The sequence below is a fragment of the Lolium perenne genome, chromosome 1 (genome assembly GCF_019359855.2).
Source record: "Lolium perenne isolate Kyuss_39 chromosome 1, Kyuss_2.0, whole genome shotgun sequence".
NCBI lineage: Eukaryota > Viridiplantae > Streptophyta > Magnoliopsida > Poales > Poaceae > Lolium > Lolium perenne.
Genome location: NC_067244.2, coordinates 29,996,313 through 30,020,139, shown reverse-complemented (window position 1 = coordinate 30,020,139; position 23,827 = coordinate 29,996,313). Strand labels below are relative to the sequence as shown.

General features: G+C 48.7%; 1 protein-coding gene across 3 annotated transcripts; it reads left to right on the top strand.

The window, feature by feature from the left end:
• Nucleotides 1-10,877: 10,877 nt before the first annotated feature.
• On the top strand, nucleotides 10,878-18,295 carry LOC127345239 (metal tolerance protein 1). 3 transcript variants are annotated; one of them, XM_051371690.2, is made up of 3 exons: nucleotides 14,465-14,602; nucleotides 16,509-16,594; nucleotides 16,697-18,295. In XM_051371690.2, the coding sequence occupies exons 2-3, from the start codon at nucleotides 16,517-16,519 to the stop codon at nucleotides 17,957-17,959; spliced, it is 1,341 nt and encodes a 446-aa protein (XP_051227650.1). In that variant the 5' UTR covers nucleotides 14,465-14,602; nucleotides 16,509-16,516; the 3' UTR covers nucleotides 17,960-18,295. The 3 variants fall into 3 exon arrangements, with proteins under 3 accessions (XP_051227654.1, XP_051227653.1, XP_051227650.1); XM_051371694.2 differs by lacking the exons at nucleotides 14,465-14,602; nucleotides 16,509-16,594 and adding an exon at nucleotides 10,878-11,030; XM_051371693.2 differs by lacking the exon at nucleotides 16,509-16,594 and having other exon boundaries at nucleotides 14,456-14,602.
• Nucleotides 18,296-23,827: the final 5,532 nt, after the last annotated feature.

Genomic DNA, 23,827 nt, shown 5'->3' with positions numbered 1-23,827 from the left:
ACAACCTTGCTAGCCTAAGCCTTGTATTGAGAGGGAATACTTCTCGTGCATCCAAATCCTTGAGCCAAAAATTATGCCACTTGTGTCCACCATACCTACCTACTACATGGTATTTCTCCACCATTCCAAAGTAAATTGCTTGAGTGCTACCTTTAAAATTTTATTCTTTGTCTTTGCAATATATAGCTCATGGGACAAATAGCCTAAAAACTATTGTGGTATTGAATATGTACTTATGTATCTTATTTCTTATTAAGTTGCTTGTTGAGCGATAACCATGTTCCTGGGGACGCCATCAACTATCTTTGTTGAATATCATGTGAGTTGCTATGCATGTTCGTCTTGTCTGAAGTAAGGGAGATTTATCATGATCATATGGTTTGAGTATGCATATTGTTAGAGAAGAAAATTGGGCCGCTAACTAAAGCCATGATCCATGGTGGAAGTTTCAGTTTTGGACAATAATCCTCAATCTCTTATGTGAATATTATTTGCTGTTGAATGCTTATGCATTAAAGAGGAGTCCATTATCTGTTATCTATGTTGTCCCGGTATGGATGTCTAAGTTGAGAATAATCAAAACCGAGAAATCCAATGCGAGCTTTCTCCTTAGACCTTTGTACAGGCGGCATAGAGGTACCCCTTTGTGACACTTGGTTAAAACATATGCTATGCAATGATAATCCATGTAAATCCAAGCTAATTAGGACAAGGTGCGGGCACTATTGGTAATCTATGCATGAGGCTTGCAACTTGTAAGATATAATTTACATAATGCATATGCTTTATTACTACCATTGACAAAATTATTTCTTGTTTTCAAAATAAAAGCTCTAGCACAAATATAGCAATCAATGCTTCCCTCTACGAAGGGCCATTCTTTTACTTTTATGTTGAGTCAGTTTACCTACTTCCTTCTGTCTTAGAAGCAAACACTTGTGTTAACTGTGCATTGATTCCTACATACTTGCATATTGCACTTATTATATTACTTTATGTTGACAACTATCCATGAGATATACATGTTATAAGTTGAAAGCAACCGCTGAAACTTAATCTGCCTTTGTGTTGCTTCAATGCCTTTACTTTGAATTTATTGCTTTATGAGTTAACTCTTATGCAAGACTTATCGATACTTGTCTTGAAAGTACTATTCATGAAAAGTCTTTGCTATATGATTCAATTGTTTACTCATTGTCTTTACCATTGCTTCGAATCGCTGCATTCATCTCATGTGCTTACAATAGTATTGATCAAGATTACGATAGCATGTCACTTCAAAAATTATCTTTGTTATCGTTTACCTACTCGGGACGAGTAGGAACTAAGCTTGGGGATGCTGATACGTCTCCAACGTATCGATAATTTCTTATGTTCCATGCTTGTTTTATGATGATACACACATGTTTTATACATACTTTATGTCATTTTTATGCATTTTCCGGCACTAACCTATTAACAAGATGCCGAAGAGTCAGTTGCTGTTTTCTGCTGTTTTTGGTTTCAGAAATCCTAGTAAGGAAATATTCTCGGAATTGGACGAAATCAACGCCCAGGATCTTATTTTTCCACGAAGCTTCTAGAAGACCGAAAGGGAAACAAAGTGGGGCGACGAGGCGCCGCCACACTAGGGCGGCGCGGCCCAAGGGGGGCCCGCGCGGCCCTAGCGTGTGGCCCCCTCGTCAGCCCTCCGACTCCGCCCTTCCACCTACTTAAAGTCTTCGTCGATAATAACTCCAGTACCGAGAGCCACGATACGGAAAACCTTCCAGAGACGCCGCCACCGCCAATCCCATCTCGGGGGATTCAGGAGATCGCCTCCGGCACCCTGCCGGAGAGGGGAATCATCTCCCAGAGGACTCTTCACCGCCATGGTCACCTCCGGAGTGATGTGTGAGTAGTTCACCCATGGACTATGGGTCCATAGCAGTAGCTAGATGGTTGTCTTCTCCTAATTGTGCTATCATTGTCGGATCTTGTGAGCTGCCTAACATGATCAAGATCATCTATTTGTAATGCTACATGTTGCATTTGTTGGGATCCGATGAATATTGAATACTATGCTATGTTGATTATCAATCTATCATCTATGTGTTGTTTTATGATCTTGCATGCTCTCCGTATTAGTAGAGGCTCTGGCCAAGTCGTTCCTTATAACTCCAAGAGGGAGTATTTATGCTCGATAGTGGGTTCATGCCTCCATTAAATCTGGGACAGTGACAAAAAGTTCTAAGGTCGTGGATGTGCTGTTGCCACTAGGGATAAAACATTAATGCTATGTCTAAGGATGTATTTGTTGATTACATTACGCACCATACTTAATGCAATTGTCTGTTGTTTGCAACTTAATACTGGAAGGGGTTCGGATAATAACCTGAAGGTGGACTTTTTAGGCATAGATGCATGCTGGATAGCGGTCTATGTACTTTGTCGTAATGCCCAATTGAATCTCACACTACTCATCATAACATGTATGTGCATGGTCATGCCCTCTTTATTTGTCAATTGCCCAATTGTAATTTGTTCACCCAACATGCTATTTATCTTATGGGAGAGACACCACTAGTGAACTGTGGACCCCGGTCCATTCTTTACATCGAATACAATTTACTGCAATTCTCGCTCTACTGTTTTCTGCAAACATCATCATCCACACTATACATCTAATCCTTTGTTATAGCAAGCCGGTGAGATTGACAACCTCACTGTCACGTTGGAGCAAAGTAATTTGGTTGTGTTGTGCAGGTTCCACGTTGGCGCCGGAATCTCTGGTGTTGCGCCGCACTACACTCCGCTGCCATCAACCTTCAACGTGCTTCTTGACTCCTACTGGTTCGATAAACCTTGGTTTCTTACTGAGGAAAACTTACTGTTGTACGCATCACACCTTCCACTTCGGGTTCCAACGGTCGCGTGCTGTACGCGTGTCAATGCTCTTAGAGAAATCAACGCTCAACTTTTTAAAAACGAGTCGAATTTTCTTTTTTAGCGGATATAAAATGAGTCGATGTTGCTTTTTTTAAATGAGTCAATTTTTTTCTTTTTAGCGGATAAAATGAGTGGATGTTGCACTTACAGGATTGGTTTCTTCCACCCTATTAACCACACCTCACTTAAGCCAGTTGTAGCTAATTCAAGGAAAAAGCCCATTCTAGCCAAAAAAGGAATACGCCCGAGCTAAGAGAATCTCCACTCGTCCTCCCCAAAGGCTAGAAAAGCCAAAATGGGGGACGGCGGCGACAAAAAGGCATCCACTCGGTCCCCTACAGCCACCCCAAATAACAAAATTTAGCCAGCGGTCCCAATCAAAACCCATCCCATAGGGAGGCTGTTGGGGGAGGGGGGGGTGTGCATGACATGCATGAAAATCTCCTCTCTCTTCTGATATGTACATGCAAGCAAATGGAGGCTAGGATTGGGTGGTGGCATCAATTTTTAGCCTCCCAAAGTTTAAATAGCCACCCGAAGACCATTAGCCGGATGTGAAATGGGCGCATCAAGTGGAGATGCTCTAAATAAAGGAAAAAAGGGCCCAAGTCCAAGCCCACAAGAAGCAACAAATAACGATTCATGGATAATGGTTCGTCCTGATCTCCCTCACCGGTACCCCTCTGCCTGCTCTAATGGCGTTATGCCACAAGATTTCCTCTGCCACTACATATGCATAGCTGGGACTTTGGGGCTCCTCGGTTCCAGGGGCCTGGGGCGGGCGCCCTGCCGCCCCCCCTTAGTGTCGGCCCTGAGTGAAGCGATCATGCATGCTTCTTCTCGGGGTTTGCTCGTTACGTTTGGTCGACGCCTCGGATCTTAATCTTGTTCAATAAATAACGCAACCCTATTGAAAGAAAATAACACTCTCTCCATTCCATATTTGTTGTCACAGGTTTAAACTAAATGACAACTAATATGAGACCGGAGTAGCTCAGATCTAAATTAGTTGTCTCGGGTTTAATGAATCTAGACAGATTTAGACAATAGTTTCCTAAATCTAAGAAATTATTTTAAATTGGAAGGAGAAATAATTTTGGAACGGTTACATGAATGATCCCGAACACGACATTAGAAAGTGCCGTTTGTATGTACCACTTCCATGTCAGGAGTCTATCACGGTGAACACTTGTCCCTCCCCACACCCCTAGCGTCCGAGAAAGCCCGGTCAAACAACTTTTTTGATACTATTGCGACGTCCAAAAAAAATGCCAGTTATAGACATTTGTGTAGTGGCCAGATGATGGCATATTAGTAGATTAGATGCTATCTAGCTATATATCTTGTTATTTTTAATGATTTATTTTTTATCACCATCATGTGATTCTTGAGATGCAATAACTTGCCGATGAACTTTTACTTGTGTGCATGAATTAATGCAGAGACCGAGAACATCCCCCATTTGAAAAATCCTCTTCCTTAGATGCCCGGTGAAACTATAAGACACAAGCACCAAACAATGAACCGCTACCAACCGTCATTGGTTGAAATTGAGGATCGAAAGATATTGCCTACTTAGGGCATGAGCAATGGAGACAGCTGTCCAACTAGGTTTGGATAATTTTTTTGACATATGCATGCCATGCTATGGTCCCATTAATATATCTTTCTCTCAAAAGCTGATTTGGTTTTTCTCTTTCTCTCTCACATTTTCACTCAGTTTTCACTTTATGGCTGAAGAGGCTGCCTCTTGATGAAGAGGCTACCTCCTCATCCGAACCTACTTTAGACCTCCGAACCTAACTAAAATTGTGAGGCAGTACCTCTAGGGCAGTGCATTGGGCATGCCCTTATTACTTACTAGCCACCCAAGCACACCATGAGTGTCACCTAAGCGCCTCTTTTGACCTTTGGCAACGGGCTTGTTGTCACCACAGTGGACGGGGGTAGCAGGGAGCCTTTGGCATCACTCTAGCATGGGCGACATGCTGACATAGGAAAAATACATTATACACAACATATATTTTTGCAAAGGATGAACCTTATATTTAAACTTGAGCAATATTAAAATAAACTTTATGAAACGAAGAGAGTAATTTCTTTCTTTATCTAGTCTAGTCTTAAGTAAACAAATACTGCACCAGATCCAGAGCCGAGTCACCCACAAACAGAGAGGATGAAATTTATATTTGCAAACGCGAGAGCAAACATGGCTGCCACCACAATGTCGAAAAAAAAACATGGCTACGACCCCTTGCCGGCCTATTGACTATTGTTTTTTTTCGACAAACAGGGAGCGCTCCCCAGCTCCATTCTCATTAGAAAATGAAACACATAGCGTTTTTGCAACCTAGATAGTTAAAACTAAAGGACATCCAGCCCACCAGCTGAGCTGAGGGTCTTAAAAGAGAACATGTTTAAAGGCCTCAAACTAAGAGAGACCAGCCGCAAACACACGGTTCTAAAGCTTGTAGCCAGGAAAAACTAGAACACTAAGATAAAGCGCTAAACCTCATCTCCAACTTCCCAGGTCAGGCCATCAGATCACCACATGGATGTTGTCAGCCTCTTCCGGGTGCTTGGACAGATAGGCTTCAGAGGCGCGCCCTTGATGGAGAGAAGTCGTGGACGACTTCCAGGTCGAAATCCAATCAAAAGACGAGCATTTCAATCCGGCATCAGCGATGGCACCATCCTCAGTCTCCTCACCAGAGCGCACTTGAATTTTTCCACCAGATCCCAAGCCAGGGTTTTGAAAGGAACCTGCCATATCCTTAGGTATGATAGGAGTAATCCCCACACCTGCTTCATGGACAACCAAGTTTTTCTGTTAAACACCAAGTGATTTCTATTGTTCCAAATGCACCAAATAACTGCAGATGAAACCACATTTAACTGCTCCAGTTTTTTATTGCACAGCCACTTCGATGCAAGGGATAAGTAATCTACAATTTCTACACCAAAGATTTCTTGCACCACAGACCAAAGCAACCTAGATACCAGGCAGTCAAAAAACAGGTGTTTAACAGATTCTAATTCACTACAGAGTTCACAATATAAAGGTTTCTGAATACCTCTTTGTCTAAGATTGTCCCTAGTCATGATCTTGTTTTGGGACAACAACCAGAGGAAAATTTGCACTCTAGGTGGGATTTTTAAGTCCCAGACAGCAGGCAAGAAAACTGGTTGGACCCCTCTAAAATTGATAATAGCATACAAAGATTTAGAAGAATAAACCCCTTTCGACTCATACTTCCAAATCAACTGATCCTCTTCTACAGAAAAAGTGATGGTTTGAGCAATTTCACAAATCTCAAGCCACATTTCCATCATATGTGAAGTAAAAGTTCTTCTAAAGTCACATTTTAACTGTTGCCCATCCCATAGGTCAGCAACAGTTTTCATTTGTTGATTAACCACAAAATAAATGTCCCAATACTGAGTGGATAGAGGAGCATTTCCAAACCAAGTATCCTCCCAGAATCTAACAGTTCTACCATTCCCAATTTTCCACTTATAACCAAACTTAACTGCTCTAGCCGCCCACATCATACCCTTCCAGAATACAGAAGGGTTGATGTCCTGGCAACAGAAAATGTTGGGGTTTCTAGTATTGTATTTAGCATCAACAATTCTTTTCCAAAGACTCCCCTCACCATAGATATATCTTCTGACCCATGAGCCAACTAAACATATATTTAGATCTTGTAGATTTGGAATACCAAGCCCACCATACTCCTTCCTCATGCAAATAGAAGGCCAGTTAGCTAAGTGGATTTTCTTATTTCCATCTACATCATCCCACATGCAATTAGCTATCTGAGTGTTGATAAGATCTAAAGCCCATTTGGGGAACTTGAAAAAGGAGAGCATATATATAGGAATGCTAGATAAAACAGTCTGGATGAGGATTCTTTTTGCCTCTAAGGACAACAGTTTCCCCCTCCATCCTGCCATTCTACCAAGCAGACTATCAACCAAAGGTTGCAGATCTTCTCTTTTGAGTTTACTAAAATGCAGAGGAAGACCTAGATATTTCACAGGGAATTTTCCAGCAACACATTGGAAAATATCTAAGAAAGGAACAAGTTCCTCCTCCTCCATATTAATAGCCATCAACTCACTTTTGTGATAATTGATTTTCATCCCTGACACCTGTTCGAAACATGTAAGGGTCCACTTGAGATTTATAGCATTCCTTTCATTTTTTTCTAGGAAAAGCAGGGTGTCATCTGCATACTGCAGACTAATCACTCCACCAGGAACTAAATGTGGACACAACCCTGTAATCAAACCACAAGAAGCACCTTTGTTCACCATTTTCGAAAAAACATCAACCACAAAATTAAAAAGAAGGGGAGCAAAAGGGTCCCCTTGTCTTAACCCTTTACCAGTGAGGAAAAAGTCTCCCTCCACATCATTTACTTTAACACCAACAGATCCCCCTTGGGTTATCTGTTTAATCATGGAGATAATTTTCCCCCCAAATCCTCTAAGTTGCAGAATTTCATAAAGGAAGTCAAGATTTACTCTATCATAAGCCTTTTCATAGTCTATTTTGAAAACTAAACCTTTCTCTTTCCTTCTATAGACTTCATGGATGATTTCATGAGCTGAAACCACACTCTCTAAGATAAACCTACCTTTAATGAAAGCAGATTGTTGCTGGGAAATCAATCTATCTACCAGGGAAGAGAATCTATTAGTAATAACTTTGGTGAAAATCTTAAACACACAGTTCAAAAGACTTATAGGCCTAAACTTCCTCATTTCTTTTGCATCATCCTCTTTTGGAATCAAGGTGATCATGGCAAAATTTAATCTATATATATCTAGCCTATTATGATACCAATCATCAAAAAGTTCAAAGAGATCCTCTTTAACCACATCCCAAAAGGATTGGAAAAACAGGAAAGACAAGCCATCTGGGCCAGGTGCTCCCTCAGCATAAGACCCAAACACAGCCTCTTTAATCTCCTTCTCAGTAAACATCTTCTCTAACTCAGTATTCTCCTGTATAGTAACTTTCTCTTCATGAGAGAAGAAATCATCTATTAGCCTAATGTCAGGCCTCTCCTCCCTCCTAAATAACTCTTTATAAAAGTTAGTAGCTATTTTAAGCATGCCTTTTTGATCAGTAACCGGACTCTCTGGGCCCTCTAAAACATTAATTCTTTTCTTCCTTCTACGTTGGTTAGCTATAGCATGGAAATATGCTGTATTTCTATCCCCCTCAAGGATATTCCTATCTCTAGATCTCTGTCTAGCCTTGGTCTCTTCAATGATCCAATATGTATTTAGCTCAGTAAGAATATCATCTAACCTTTTCCTACTATTATCATCTAAAGGCTGGTTTTCAGCAGCAATATCTAATAAGTCATATTCCTCCATAAGTTCTTTTTTGTGCTTCCTAATATCAGCTTCTAAATTAGCACTCCACCCCCTAGCTAGTTTCCTAAAATACTTACACTTATCATGCCAACTGTCAATAGCAGTTTTATTACCCCTATTCAAACTCCAGGCTTTGATCACTAAATCCTTAAAGTCAGGCCTAGATAACCACCATTTTTCAAACTTAAAACCACTTTTCTTTGGAATCTGGCTACATCCAGACTCCCAGATGATGGGGGTATGATCACTCCCTATTCTAGGTAGAGCTCTGGCATGAGCTAAAGGAAATTTTTCTTCAAACTCAGTTGTGCAGAAAATCCTGTCAATTCTACTCATGATCAAGTTTTCCTGATTGTTGGCCCAGGTAAAAGATCTACCAGCTAAACCAATCTCTATTAGGGCCCAAATATCTATCCAGGCATTAAATTTATCTGCCCACCTATGATCAATGACACCATTACTTTTATCCGACTGGGATCTAACCAGGTTGAAATCACCACCAATAATGGCAGGACCCTCCCAATGAAGGAAGAGTTCATGGAGTTCAGAAATAAAGTCATCCTTTTTTTCTTCATAAGGAGAACCATACACAGTGGTAATTCTAACAGTTATATCATTTATCTTGTTCCTAACAATAACACTAACAGAAAAACTTCTAACATCCCAAGATATAATGTCAAACAGATCAAGATTTAAACCTACTAAAATCCCCCCTGCAGAACCAACCGCAGGTAGGTGATTCCAAGCAAAGTTCCTATTCCCTAAAACACATTTAAGATAAGAATTGCTAAACTGCTGCTTTTTAGTCTCTTGGAAACCAATATAGTCTAGTTGCAGAGGCACAAGGTTTTCATCTATATACCTTTGCCTACCCAGGGCTTGAATCCCTCTACCATTCCAGAAGCCACACTTCATCTAAATGACTTCCTGGGGTGCTTGCCCCGCTTTTTCCTAGTCACATGAACCCACACATTCTCACCCCTATCATCAAACTCCTGATCTGTATTATACTGATCAGGAGTTCTGGGACACACATCCTCTGATAACATATCTACCTCTAGTGTATGATCTGGGTTTCCACCAGAGGAACCCATCTGAATATTATCAGAGCCTAATCTATCAGATTCCACACTAACATCTATCACTTCAGTGTCTACATGAATCTCTATCTTCCTAGCCATATCACTTAACTCTTCTATTTGCAGAACATGAAAAGGATTGGATCACATGCGGAATAAACAAAGTTGACCTCACTTAACTTGCGCCGTGACCCCAACATTTTGAAAACAACAAACAGCTAACAGCCAGTACTCTCACAATTATTGAAGAAACACGAATAAAAACTCTCACAGTTATTCTGAGTATTTTATTGTTCGATTCATTCGATGCCACGCTTGACCCCTCTTCTCAGCTCAAGTTCATCTCGAGCAATTATATGCGCATCTCCTCCTTCCTCGACATGATTTGACAACGAAGCTTTGGAAGCAAGTGCTACGTACTATTGGATCTGTGAAGAATCTAGGAAACTCAAGCTAGGATGGGTATTGTCCAGATCGCATCATAGCACCAGAAACGAACAAGGAGATAGAGGGAAACTGGATAAATAGTGCGTGCATGTCCCCGTCGTGCCTACCTATAATCGGTGCCTCGATCGATCCTCTACTAGTACTATCAGTGTAGTGATTAGTATAGGATTCGTTTAATTAACAAAATGCTTTGACTTTAAGCTAGGTTGTCGTGGGCTGGATGTAACCAGTGGCTGCTCAACGTGTGTGGCACCGCCATTGAAACTCTAGGAAATTAAAAACGTTGATCAGTGGAGGAAGATTTCCTCCCTTGCTATACGAACTTGGATGGGCTATTTGCGTACTTGTAAATCGTGTCACTGAGTTAGCACTCAGTTTCCAACTCCAGGAAATTAGTGCATGGCGCTTTCTATCTTTGGTGCAAAGAGTGTTTTAGATTGAAACTTGCCGATATTTCTCTGAAAAAGACAGAATAAAAGCTATCCAGTTCTTTGCTTGGAAGCGTACCATGTGATGAGAAATTAGGCTTTGGCCGCTTTATTTTGTAGTCTTGTGACCGACTTTTCCCCTCAATGAAGTAGGAAAAGCTTTTGCACCCCCCTATCACTTTAGAAGAAAGAATCTACTCTTCCTCTGTTCACAAAAGAACATCCTAAATTTGTGAAATTTTTGATGTATCTAGATTTGATTTAGTATATAGGTACATCTAGATTTTGACAAAGTTGAGGCATCATTTCATGGATAGAAAAAGTACTACATTAAGGCAAATGATATCTTGCATCACAAACGCCCATTCCACGTACGCGCCATGAGTCATGCCAAGCGGCACACGTATTATCCTATGCGCGGGGTACTAGTACTACCTCTGTTCATAAAAATATCTCGATTATTAATAAATTTAGATGTATCCATATACTAAATTAGATTTAGATAATCCAAATTTTAATTAAGTTGAAACATTTCTTTATGCACAAAGAGAGTAGTACTATACTTCCTCCCTTTACCTTTTTTTTTTGTTTTGTTTGTGCAGGCTCTCAGATGCCTTATAAAAACATCATGCCCAGCTCCCGACCCCTCCCTCCCGGACTCTCGAGCGCGCGCACATAGGTGAAGAAGATCGTCCAAGACCTCAAGCCGTCCGCCGTACCCGTGGAGCTCGCTCGCCGGCGCCTAGATTAAACCAAGGTAATCAACTGACACATCACGAAGCTAGTACTTGCAATATCTAGCTAGTTTGAGTCGTACTCCAAGAGTTTCAGCTTCCATGGCGCTTCTAGAGGGTTTCTTCTTGTCTTGACCATCACTGAAAGCTCGCATCCTCTCCATGATCATCGAGCAAATCCAAAGTTACTTCAGAGTCCACGAGCTCCAGCTTCTATATGCACGATACTGCTTTTTTTTTCGATAAAGGGAATATATTAATATCGAGAGATACCAATTACACCCAGCCTCTGCAGCAACGCACCACCCTAATGGCACTACGGATGCACACAGCCAAAAAAAGGAAAAGAAAACTAAGAAACAAAAGTCCCGCTACAGTATCACGGATCTAACAACATCAATACATCCACCACCATGACAACACCTGAATTGCAGACTCTCCAAAAAACGACGCCTCCAAGAAGGGAACAGTGCCCAACACCGTCGTCGCCCGATCAAAGATCTTAGGTTTTCACCCTGAAGATAGTCCCCACTCTCAAAACAATGCCTCCACCAAGGTCACTGCCAGGCACAACCAGTTAAGGCCAGACCTTGGGTTTTCACCCTGAAAGGTAGGACTCTGCGCTTCACATGTATTGTCGCATCCACTTTCATACCATATGCACGATACTGCTATATAATACACGTCACTTCAACTAATTTTATTGCTCGAATTAAACATTTGATCCGTCCCATGCGGTTTACACAAAGTTGACCTCACTTTCCTTTCGCCGACCTACCAATTATGGGAATCTCCATCTTCCACATGATTTGACAGCTGAAATTTGGATGTGAGTAAGTAGCCACTATCGGATGCCGTGAAAGAATCCCTGAGGTTTTGCGCACGCGTATCCACTATCCAGTTGGTAACACACGGGAACTTTCCTTTTCGCTGTCGCTCCTTTGGCCTTTGCTATCGTCTCATCTTGCTAAGAGCAGCCTAGCTTTAAGCCTACTCACTGTATAGTGATTATACTGTATATATACTATGATAAATCGATTGATTAATTAGAAAATGCTTTGCCTTTAAGCTAGGTTGTCGTGAGTTGTAATCGTGTGAGTTAAACGCGTGTGACGCTTTCTACCCTTTGATACTCCTGGAATTAGTGCGCATGGACGATTTCTGATTTTGCCGGAAGTGCAAACGCTTTCTATCTTTGATGAGACACAAAGGTTCAAAGTAGAATATCATCAACAAATCAGCTGTAAACGTGCCCTCTCGTGGTTAGCAGTTGGGATATGCCGAGAATCAATCAGTGGTAACTATTAGATGGCTGTATGCCGGTACCAAGGATCAAAGTTTAGACTAAAGTGACCCGATGTAAATGGACGCAAAGTGGTCGTTTGCGTCTATTTTGTTAAAATTTGGGTCTGTTTTTAGCCTAGTGGCCCGATGTATAGTGATTGGGCCATTCTCTGAGACGTATGTGCGCCCTAAATGCGTATGTGCAGACGCGCCTCTTACTCGGGCCTGCTTGGCGATGACCGCGAGGCCTGAATCGCTGCCCTCCCTACGAGTCCTGAATCGCTACCCTCCCTGCAAGGCCACATCGCTGCCCCTCCCACTGACTAGACACGTGCCTACTCACTGCGGCATCTTCAAAGGTATGCTTCGGCTTCGGTGTCATCACCAGTACTAGCAGGTGGCGGCTGGGCTTTCGGGTCGCCATCAATGTCACGCGTGTGGAAAGTTGCCCACCCCATCCCTTTATAATAGGCAATCGGCTTTTGCCCACGCCATTGCGAGAGCAGCTGGCCAAGATCGACACCACCGTGAGCCAGCCTTCTCCATAGAACATGCAGCGTGTGACGTTGGCCATGGGCATGGGATGGCCATGGCGGAAACCAAAGCATGACCCCCGAGGCCGAGTCCTCTACAGCGAAGAAGAATAAGAAGAAGGCGAAGAAGCCACACATCTGCGTGTTAGTCACTGTCGAAGTGCCCCCACCCTATACCACGAGTGTATGTCATGCTCCATTGGGTGGACTAACATCCACCTCCCCACCCGGTGGCTCCTTAGCCACCGGAGTGTTCCCATGCCGTCGGTGCCATGGGAGGGACGGAAGCGGTGGCGGGAGATCACCTGACGCATGGCCCTTCTGTAGCTAGACCTCCTCACTGACCCGACGTTCAACTTCAAGTCGCCGATGTGGGACATGTTTGGGCACCTCGAACTCGCGCTGGTGAAGGAGGAAGAGGAGGAGGAGGAGGAGGAGGAGGAGCGTAACGACGTCGACAACTACCTCGATTACCTAGCTTACTTCGCGGAGAAGGCGAAGGAGGAGGGTAGGGTGGACGAGCTTCCCCTCATGCCAGAAATGTGGATGAGGAGGAGGTGTTTAGGATGGCGGTGAAGGCGTCGCAGGAGCAGCTCCCGCCACCACAACCACAAGCGCCACCGCGGTATGCCTCGGCGGTCATGCCTCCCGGCCTCTCAGAGGAGGAGGCCATGAGGTTGGCCATGGAGGCCTCGACCGTGGCGCCTCCAGCGTGGTTACCGTGGCCCGTGGCGCCTCCTGCCTAAGGCGCACCACCTCCTTCCTACGCCACACCACATCCAACACATTACCCACTGCCTTCCTGGGCGCCCCACGCGGAGTGGCCACCAGCACCTCCTCCCGCGCTCAACAACTTGCGCACTGCTCGTGGCCTTTGACATCTCCGACCTTCATCGACCTGGTTGACGACGACAACTAGTAGCCAGTCTTGGCAAGCCTAGCTAGGGTTAATTTCTGGTTTCCAATGTATTTCCGACACTATGGGTGAATCTACTAGTTTGAAGAAAAAATTGGACAATAATGCGTCAGGCCACTTACCCCCGAGCCAAACGGATGTGGCAGCCAAAATAGTCAATTTGGTGTCAGTGGCCTGACCCAAACGGACGTCGACGGAGGTGTCCATTGAGATGTCCAACCCCTTAATTTTGCCGCTAGTTCACAAAGAGATTTACATCATTGGCAAGGAGCCCAGCAATAAAATCAGGAGGATCCTCAAACCAGCTGATTAAGATCCCTCCACTCTACTAGCTAAACAATGGGCTACACTATTACTCTCTCTGGAACTATAACTATAAATAATATGAGCAAAACCTCGAGACAAAAACCGCATTCTTCATAGATTGTGCCGCGGCAGATTTGTTGATGATGCTATTCCAGAGGCTTCTAGACTAACCTCGACAGAACTCTTGGTCGAGCCCGTAACGAGAGAGTTTTCATTTCTGAGATAATCTCTCGAGAGAGTTGCAGCGCCGTGTTCAAACCAAAAAGGATATCCGAGGATCGGGAGCGTGTCCACGTCATCGCCATCTCGCATCTCGCGTCGCGTGATTCGCATCGGACGCAGGAGCGTTACCGGAGACGGGAAATTACGGAACTGCCCCTCCGAGCCCTTTTTCTCTTCCGCCACCACCTCTCGACTCACGCCTCCGCCGCTTCGTCGTCTTCCCCCACCAGAACCGACGCTCTATCCCGTTCCCGTCGCGCCTCCCCCACAACTCCGCGGCGGCGGCGGGCGACGGAGCCGCTGCTGGTGGTGCTGCTGCCGGGTCTCCGTCCAGGTTAGTCACCGCCTCCCCCGCCGCACCCCGCCCTTCTCTACCTCCTCCGCGCGCGCGGTTGCCGTAGGATGGACGGATTGCTCCGTGGGTTTCGCTGCTCGGTCCCGCTCCGATCAATGGGCCACTCACGGCGGAATTACTACTCGATTTAACTCCGTTTCACGACCCCTCTACCGATTTCCGTTCCTTATGGAACTCTTCGCACGAATTTGTTAGTTCCGATGGGACGCGAGTTTCAGTTACCTTTGGGTTCGGGGGCGAGATCGGGTCATCAAACTCCGGGGCATATACATCAGAGAATTATCCCGCCCTCGCCGGCGAAGTAGGAACTGGATCGCGACGCGACGCAGGGGAGTAGGCATCAGAGTATGCTCGTTTTGTTGGTTTCTGCGTTGGGTCCTTCCTTGCGACGCGACGCGATGCGATTCCGTTGGTCTGCAGGTGGTGCCCGAGTTCCTCAGCCGCACTCGCTTGTCCGCGAGCGACGTGGCGGATTCGATCAATCGACCTCCGCAACTACTCCTTTGCCTCGAGTCCTTATCTGATCGCCTACGCTTTTCGGTGGCCGCCCAGCCTGGCCTCCCGTGGTGACAGATACCAATTTGTGTACGCTTCTCTCTGCATTCTGCTCGGCGTCTTGTGGTTCCTGTCCTCTTGCTGATGCGTTAGCTGTGGGTATCAGATTGGGAATCCTGAGTGGAACTAGAGTCTAGAGGAGGCATTGTTGTCAGCTCATCCGAATGCTGGGTATTCTGTTGATTTGTTTGTTTTGTGTTTCTATCATTATAGGAGAGGAGTAGATGCCAGCCGTATTATGTTTGCTGATTGGTGTGATCCAACTTGTGGGGGAGGCAACCAATTAGTTTTGGAACTCAAACTTGATGTGTTTCCTGCTTTTTTTTTTTAAAAAAAAAATTGATAGCTGTGGCCACTTGAGTTACTCTGCCCCCATGTTGTTGAAACTTAGCCTTATCTAAATTTTGCTGTCATGAATTCGGTGGCGCATATATTCTTTGCGCTAGCAAGCTGCAGATTCCTGTCATATTCTGCAAATCTAGTCAACATTGACTTTGCTTTAGTTGACCTTTTCAGACCTCATGTTATGTTATCTAGTACATCAATTAGGATGTGCTATAGGTGCACCACTTGTATTACCTGTCTAATAAAACATGTGAAATATGGTATGTTCAGTTGCTGCTGAGCTTTCCCAACTTATGTGAAACTATGCCACTGTCATTTGTGCAAACCTTCCCAATTACAGGGGCACCACTTTGCTTTTAGTTTTCATCTCTGTTGATTTGTTAATTTTCTGTTTATATTAGGAGAGTAGTAGATGTCCGCCTTATTATGTTTGCAGATTGGTGTGATCCAACTTGTGTGGGAGCCAACCAATAGGTTTTGTGGCTAAAACTTGATGCATTTCCTGTTAATTCTTTTTTCTGTTTGCTAGCTGTGGCTGCTTTAGTTACTCTGCACCCATGTTGTTGAAAGTTAGTCTTACCTAAATTTCGCCATCATGTCTTTGGTGGCATATATTCTTTGCGCTAGCAGGCTCCAGATTCCTGTCATATTTTGCAAATCTAGTGAACATTGACTTTTTCTTTAGTTGACCTTTTTTGTACCTCATGTTATCTTCTAATATATCAATTAGGATGTGCTATAGGTGCACCACTTGTATAAACTGTCTAATTAAACATGTGAAATATGTTATGTTCAGTTGCTGCTGGGCTTTCCCAGCTTATGTGAAACCATGCCACTGTCATTTTTTGTGCAAACCTTTCCTGTTGTGCAAACTGATTATATATTCACAAGTTTTTGTTTGATCTCCTACATGTGATAGATAGTCATTGTCATACTCATGTGGACAACATAATTAGATATGTATGTTTTTGGTTGTCCATGCAAGGCGACTGCATGGATGTGCTGCTTCAGTTTTCCCTTAACGAATGGCATTATGGGATCTCCATCGCCTCATTTCTCACGTTAGTTCTGGTAGGAGGCGCACATGATAAATAAATTTTCTGATATCATTTGTCAAGTACTAGATCTAGCATAATCACTGTTCCTGTGTATTGACTCTTGTTTTCTTTTCAGATGGACAGCCATAATCACTCACCGCCCCATGTCCCTGAAGTAACACTGGACATTTCATCCGCTTCTGGAGCAGCTGGGAACAAAGCTTGCAGAGGTGCTGCTTGCGACTTTTCTGACACCAGTAACACCTCGAAAGATGCAAAGGAGAGATCTGCGTCCATGAGGAAGCTCCTAATTGCTGTGATCCTTTGCGTTATATTCATGGCAGTTGAAGTGGTTGGAGGCATCAAAGCAAACAGTCTTGCAATCCTGACTGATGCAGCCCATCTGCTATCTGATGTTGCAGCATTTGCCATATCTTTATTCTCTCTATGGGCAGCTGGCTGGGAAGCGACACCACAGCAGTCATACGGATTTTTCCGTATTGAAATTCTGGGGGCATTGCTTTCCATTCAGCTTATATGGCTCCTTGCTGGCATACTTGTCTACGAAGCTATCAATAGGCTCCTCACTGAAAGCGGCGAGGTGCAGGGCTCCCTCATGTTTGCTGTATCAGCTTTTGGCTTGTTTGTTAACATCATAATGGCAGTGTTGCTTGGTCACGACCATGGGCACGGTGGGCATGGGCACAGCCATGGTCATGACCATGGACATTCACATGACCATGATCATGGACATTCGGAGGATGACCATCCCCATCACGAAGATCATGAGCAGGGCCATGTACGCCATGAGCACAGTCATGGTACCTCCATAACCATCACAACTCATCAGCACTCTCATTCAAGCAGTGGACTACATCATGATGCCGAAGAACCGTTGCTTAAGCATGATGGTGATTGTGAGAGTACCCAGCCTGGTGCCAATGCCGCTAAGAAGGCTAACCGTAATATCAATGTGCACAGTGCTTATCTGCATGTTATCGGGGACTCCATCCAGAGCATTGGTGTAATGATTGGAGGTGGTCTCATCTGGTACAAGCCTGAATGGAAGATTATTGATCTCATATGCACCCTCGTCTTCTCTGTGATTGTACTGTTTACCACAGTCAAGATGATTCGGAACATTCTTGAAGTTCTGATGGAGAGCACACCTCGCGAGATCGATGCCACCAGGCTTGAGAGTGGTCTCCGTGAGATGGAAGGTGTGATTGCTGTCCATGAGCTTCACATCTGGGCTATCACAGTGGGGAAGGTGCTGTTGGCATGCCATGTGACCATCACACAGGATGCGGATGCTGATCAGATGCTTGACAAGGTCATTGGGTACATCAAGGCAGAGTACAACATCAGTCATGTGACGATTCAGATCGAGCGCGAGTAAGGTACAGATAGTTGGGGATAAAAATTGCGCTTGTTCACGGCTTATCTTCTTAAAATGCGGTTGTTGTTAGCTTTGCACTTGCAAAAAGGCGTTGCAGGTTCATCTAGCTGTTATCTTTGGTGCTGGAGAAATATTATATATGTTCGATTTATCATTAGCTCTTTAGGTGAATGAACTATTATCAGGGTGGTGTGTGTGCACATGGATGCAATTTTCAGACGTTTATTGAGCCCCTTGTGAGCTCATCAACCCGCATGTGTAGTTCAGGTGCACCCTTTCTTGTCACTTTATGTAAAGCTCTGCTTGTTATGGCATGGATATTGTCAAGTTTTTCTAGCCGTTTTGAGCTTGCTTCCTACAGTTGAATGGAGGAAGGTATAAGCACTCCTTGTTTTTCTATCTGTGAATTTGCAGTGTGTATCTCTCGTGTCACTATGTATCTCATTTCTTCTGAGCAGTACATGTATCTTTGGTTCAGATTTGTTCACAATGATTTCTGAAGTGGAATGCACCACTGATATAGTCTTGCAGGCTACAGTATTTGACAGTAAGGATATACGCCATCCGAAGGGGGCTTCAGTTGGTCTGTTTTCGTTCTGTGTCCACGTTCTGTTGATCCCTCCAATGTATTTGTGCTCGCGTTCCAGCTTGCATCTATCAACATGTCAGCTGTTACGTTTCTTATTCTCTTCTATTTTGTACTAAAGAGTGATCATTTCAATTGAGTTGATTATTTGCCCAGTGTCGTGCATCAACATTTTCGAAAAAGAAAAACCGCCCCAACATGGGGCCAGGTATCATCTAGTATTGTGTGGAAATTAATCTATGGTTTTTTTTTTTTGAGAAACACAGTACAAACGCAGACGCTCTGTTATGGTCGGTTTGACCTATACACGCAGGAAGCCCACTAGTGGCTAGTTATGGGCTTAGCCCAAGTAAATTAGGGGCTTAGCCCAAGTAAATTAGGGTTGAGAGGAGGCCGTCCTCCTATATAAACACTTGTATCCCTTCGAGATTGAGGAGACAATATTCAGTATCATTACTGTCTCGTCTCCTGAAGGGAGACGGGAGACCCCTGTGCCCCCGCCGCACCAACCCTAGCCGCCGCCTCCTTCCTCCGCGACGGCGCCCAGCCGCCGGCGCCGAGCTCTCCAGCCTCGCCGCCCTCACTTCCACCCTTACAATCTCCGCCCTAGACCCGGTAGAACCCTAGTCTCTACCACTTTGGTATCAGATTGCCTAGGTCTCATGGGCTCCAACAGCCCCCCCGTCGACCCCATCACCGCCACGTCCGCCGCCGCCACCAACACCACCACCGCCACCGCCGCCGCCATGACCGGCGCCCACGCGCTGCAGGGAGCCGCCGCCGCCGCCAACGGAGACCAGGCCGCCGCCGCCAACGGAGACCAGGCCGCCGCCGCCCCCACGGGCCTCGACCTCTTGCCCGCTACTTTGGCGGACCTCGCCGACGCCTCCGCGCCATCCGTTTCGAGCTCGCAGAGATCAAGGCCGGCCAGCACCCGCCGGCCCCACCGGCCGCCGTTCCGCCGCCGGCCCCACCGCCCGCCTCCGCCGCCAACAACGGGCGCCCCGCGTGGTGGCCGCCATCGCCTTCGCCAATTCCCACATGGATCGACGCGCCGCCTGTCTACACTCAGACTGCGGCACGGACGACGGTTCAGCAGCCCGCCCACACCCTTGGCGGTCCTGGCGGGTTTGCGGCCCCCTTCGCCGCGAGCACGTCCTTCAACCCGGGCCGCCAGGAGGGCGCCCCCGAGGTCCCGCCTCTGGCACAGCAGCCGCCCCGCATCACCAAGCTGGAGTTCGCCACCTACGACGGCGCCACCGATCCCCGAATCGGCCGAACCGGTGTGAGCAGCTTCTTTCGGGGGCAGCGGACGCTCAGCACCGACCGCACGTGGATCGCCTCCTATCACCTACGGGGCGCCGCGCAGACTTGGTACTACGCCCTCGAGCAGGACGAGGGCGGGATGCCGTCCTGGGAGCGCTTCCGTGACCTGTGCCTCCAGCGGTTTGGGCCGACCCTACGCGGAAGCCGCCTCGCCGAGCTGGGACGCCTCGCCTTCACCACGGTCCAGGACTTCGCCGACCGTTTTCAGGCGCTCGCGTGCCATGCCCCGGGCGTCTCGGCACGGCAGCGCGCCGATCTCTTCGTCGGCGGCCTCCCCGACTACATCCGCGTCGACGTCGAGATGCGCGAGCCTGCGGACCTGCAGACGGCCATGTACTACGCACGGGCCTACGAGCAGCGGGCCATCGCCATGCAGCAGGTCTACACGCAACGTGGCAGCGCTCGTCCCGCGCTCCGACCCGCCCCGACGCCCATCGCCCCGCCGCGCCCCGCGCCGGCCGCCGCGCCCGCGGGCCCTCCTGCGCCGACTCGCCCCTTCAAGCGGCTGACGGCTGCGGAGCAGCTCGAGCGGCGCCGCCAGGGGCTGTGCTTCAACTGCGATGAGAAGTACGCGCCGGGCCACACGTGCGCCCGCCTCTTCTACCTGGAGACCGTCGACGACGCCGACGTGGAGGCCCTCACCGCCGAGCTCGCGGCCGCCACCGTCACTGAGGCCGGTGTCACGACCTACGCGCCGGTCGACGCGTCCGCCTTCGTCGTCTCTCTTCATGCTATGGCGGGCATCAAGACGGCAAAGACGATGCTGCTCCCGGTGACGATCAATGGGGAGCGTCTCACTGCGCTGGTGGACACGGGCTCGACGCACAACTTCCTATCCAACACCGCCATGCGCCGCCTCGCTCTCCAGCCGGCGGGATCGGAGAAGTACAGCGTCACCGTCGCCAACGGGGACCGTCTTACGTGCCAGGGCGTGGCGCGACAGGTTCCCGTGCTCGTGGGCGACGAGCCATTCTCCATCGACTGCGTCGGCATCGACTTGGGCTGCTACGACTTCATCCTCGGCCTCGACTTCCTGAGCACCTTAGGCCCCATCCTTTGGGACCTCGACGTGTTGTCCCTCATCTTCTGGCGCGAGGGTGGCCGCCGTGTTCACTGGACGGGCTTGGGCAGCACAGGCGCATCCCCGCAGCTCCACCTGATGGCCGCCGCGCTTGACGAGGCACACCCGCTCCTGGCCGACTTACTGCAGCAGCACGGCGACCTCTTCGACGAGCCGCAGGGCCTCCCTCCCTCGCGGCCCTGTGACCACCGCATACACCTGCTGCCGAATACGGCGCCCGTCGCTATGCGGCCGTACCGGTACCCCCAGCTCCAGAAGGACGAGCTCGAGCGCCAGGTGGCGGTCATGCTAGCACAGGGCATCATCCGGATTTCGACGTCGCCGTTCTGCGCCCCCGTGCTCCTTGTGCGCAAGGCCGACGGCACGTGGCGCTTCTGCATCGACTTTCGCGCCCTCAACACCGTCACGTCCAAGGACAGGTTCCCCATCCCCGTCGTGGATGAGCTCCTGGACGAGCTGCATGGCGCGCGCTTCTTCACCAAGCTCGACTTGCGCTCGGGCTATCATCAGGTGCGCATGCACCCGGACGACATCGCCAAGACGGCGTTCCGCACTCACCACGGCCACTACGAGTTTTTGGTGATGCCGTTCGGCCTCTCCAACGCGCCGGCGACCTTCCAGGCCCTGATGAACGACGTGCTCAGCCCCTACTTACGACGCTTTGTGCTTGTTTTCTTTGATGATATTTTGATCTACAGCGCATCCTGGGCGGAGCACCTGCAGCACGTGGCCATCATCTTCAACGAGCTTCGAGCGCATCGTCTTCATCTCAAGCGCTCGAAGTGCTCGTTTGGCACGACCTCCGTCGCGTACTTGGGCCACGTCATCTCCGCCGACGGGGTCGCGATGGACGCGGACAAGGTCGCCGCAGTCGCCGCCTGGCCGACGCCCCAGTCGCCGCGCGCTCTTCGCGGATTTTTGGGCCTCGCGGGATACTACCGGCGGTACATCCAGGACTTCGGCCTCATCGCCGCGCCTCTCACGCGCCTGCTTCGCCGCGACGCCTTCTCCTGGGACGAGGAGGCGGCCACGGCCTTCGCCGCCCTGCAGCGGGCACTCACGACGGGCCCCGTTCTTCAAATGCCGGACTTCGACGAGCCGTTCGTGGTGGACTGCGACGCCTCCGGCATCGGCTTCGGCGCCGTCCTTCACCAGGGCGAGGGGCCACTCGCTTTCTTCAGCCGCCCCTTCGCCGCACGCCACCACAAGCTCGCCGCATATGAGCGCGAGCTGATCGGGCTGGTCCAGGCAGTGCGCCACTGGCGGGCGTATCTTTGGGGCCGGACGTTCCGTGTGCGCACGGACCATTACAGCCTGAAGTTCTTGCTGGATCAGCGCCTCTCCACAGTGCCTCAGCATCAGTGGATCAGCAAGCTCTTCGGCTTCGACTTCACCGTCGAGTACCGCCCCGGCCGCCTCAACACAGTCGCCGACGCCCTATCCCGCCGCGACATCGACGACGCCGCGGACGCGCCCACGGTCGGTGCGGCCCTCTGCATCCACTCCGGGCCATCTTTCGCCTTCATCGACGAGGTTCGCCGCGCTACTGCCGAGGCCGCGGATGCGCAGCAGCTGCGCCAGCGCCTGGCCGGCGGCGAGCTGGCCGCGCCATGGCGCTTGGACGAGGGACTACTCCTCCATGGGCGCCGCATCTTCGTGCCGGATCATGGCGACCTGCGCCACCAGGCTTTGTCCTTGGCGCATTCTGCAGGTCACGAGGGCGTCCAAAAGACCCTGCACCGTCTCCGCGCTGATTTTTACATTCCAGGGGATGGCGTCCTGGTGCGAGACTGGGTGCGAGCGTGTGTCACATGCCAGCGGAACAAGACGGAGACGCTCCGTCCGGCGGGCTTACTGCAACCGCTGGACGTGCCGTCCCAGGTGTGGGCGGACATCTCCATGGATTTCATCGAGGGGCTGCCAAAGGTTGGCGGCAAGTCCGTCATCCTCACGGTGGTCGACCGTTTCTCCAAGTACGCGCACTTCATCGCCCTTGGCCATCCCTATACGGCGGCGTCCGTGGCACGCGCCTTCTTCGACGGCATCGTTCGCCTCCACGGGTTTCCGTCCTCCATCGTCAGTGATCGTGATCCGGTGTTCACGGGTCACGTCTGGAGGGACCTCTTTGGTTTGGCGGGCGTGAAGCTCCGCATGAGCACGGCGTTTCATCCTCAGACGGACGGCCAGTCCGAGGTCGTCAACAAGATCATCGCCATGTACCTGCGCTGCATCACCGGGGATCGTCCAAGAGCTTGGGTGGACTGGCTAGCGTGGGCCGAGTACTGCTACAACACGTCCTACCACTCCGCGCTGCACACTACTCCCTTTGAGGTGGTCTACGGGAGGCCACCACCGGCGATGCTTCCCTATGCGTCTGGCACGGCCCGTACTGAGACGGCGGATGACCTGCTGCGTACCCGCGACGAGATACTGGCTGAGGCGCGCCAGCGACTTCTTCAGGCTCAGCAGCTGGCGAGGAGGTACTATGATGCACATCATCGCGAGGCGGAGTTTGCGGTGGACGACTGGGTCTGGCTCCGCCTTCTTCACCGGACGACCCAGTCCTTGGACCCGCGCTCCCGACGCAAGTTGGGCCCTCGTTACGCCGGTCCTTTCCGTGTGCTGGAGCGCATCGGCAAGCTCGCCTACCGCCTTGAGTTGCCTGCGGGCTCGCGCCTCCACGACGTCTTCAACGTCGGTCTCCTGAAGGCCTACCGGGGCGACCCTCCTTCTGCACCACCAGCTCTTCCACCTACTTCGGATGGGCGTCTCGAGCCTGCCCCGGCGAGTGTGGCTCGCGTGTTGAAGGCCCAGCAGCGCCGTGGTGTTTGGCACGTCTTGGTGCATTGGACAGGCCTGCCAGAGGACGAGGCGA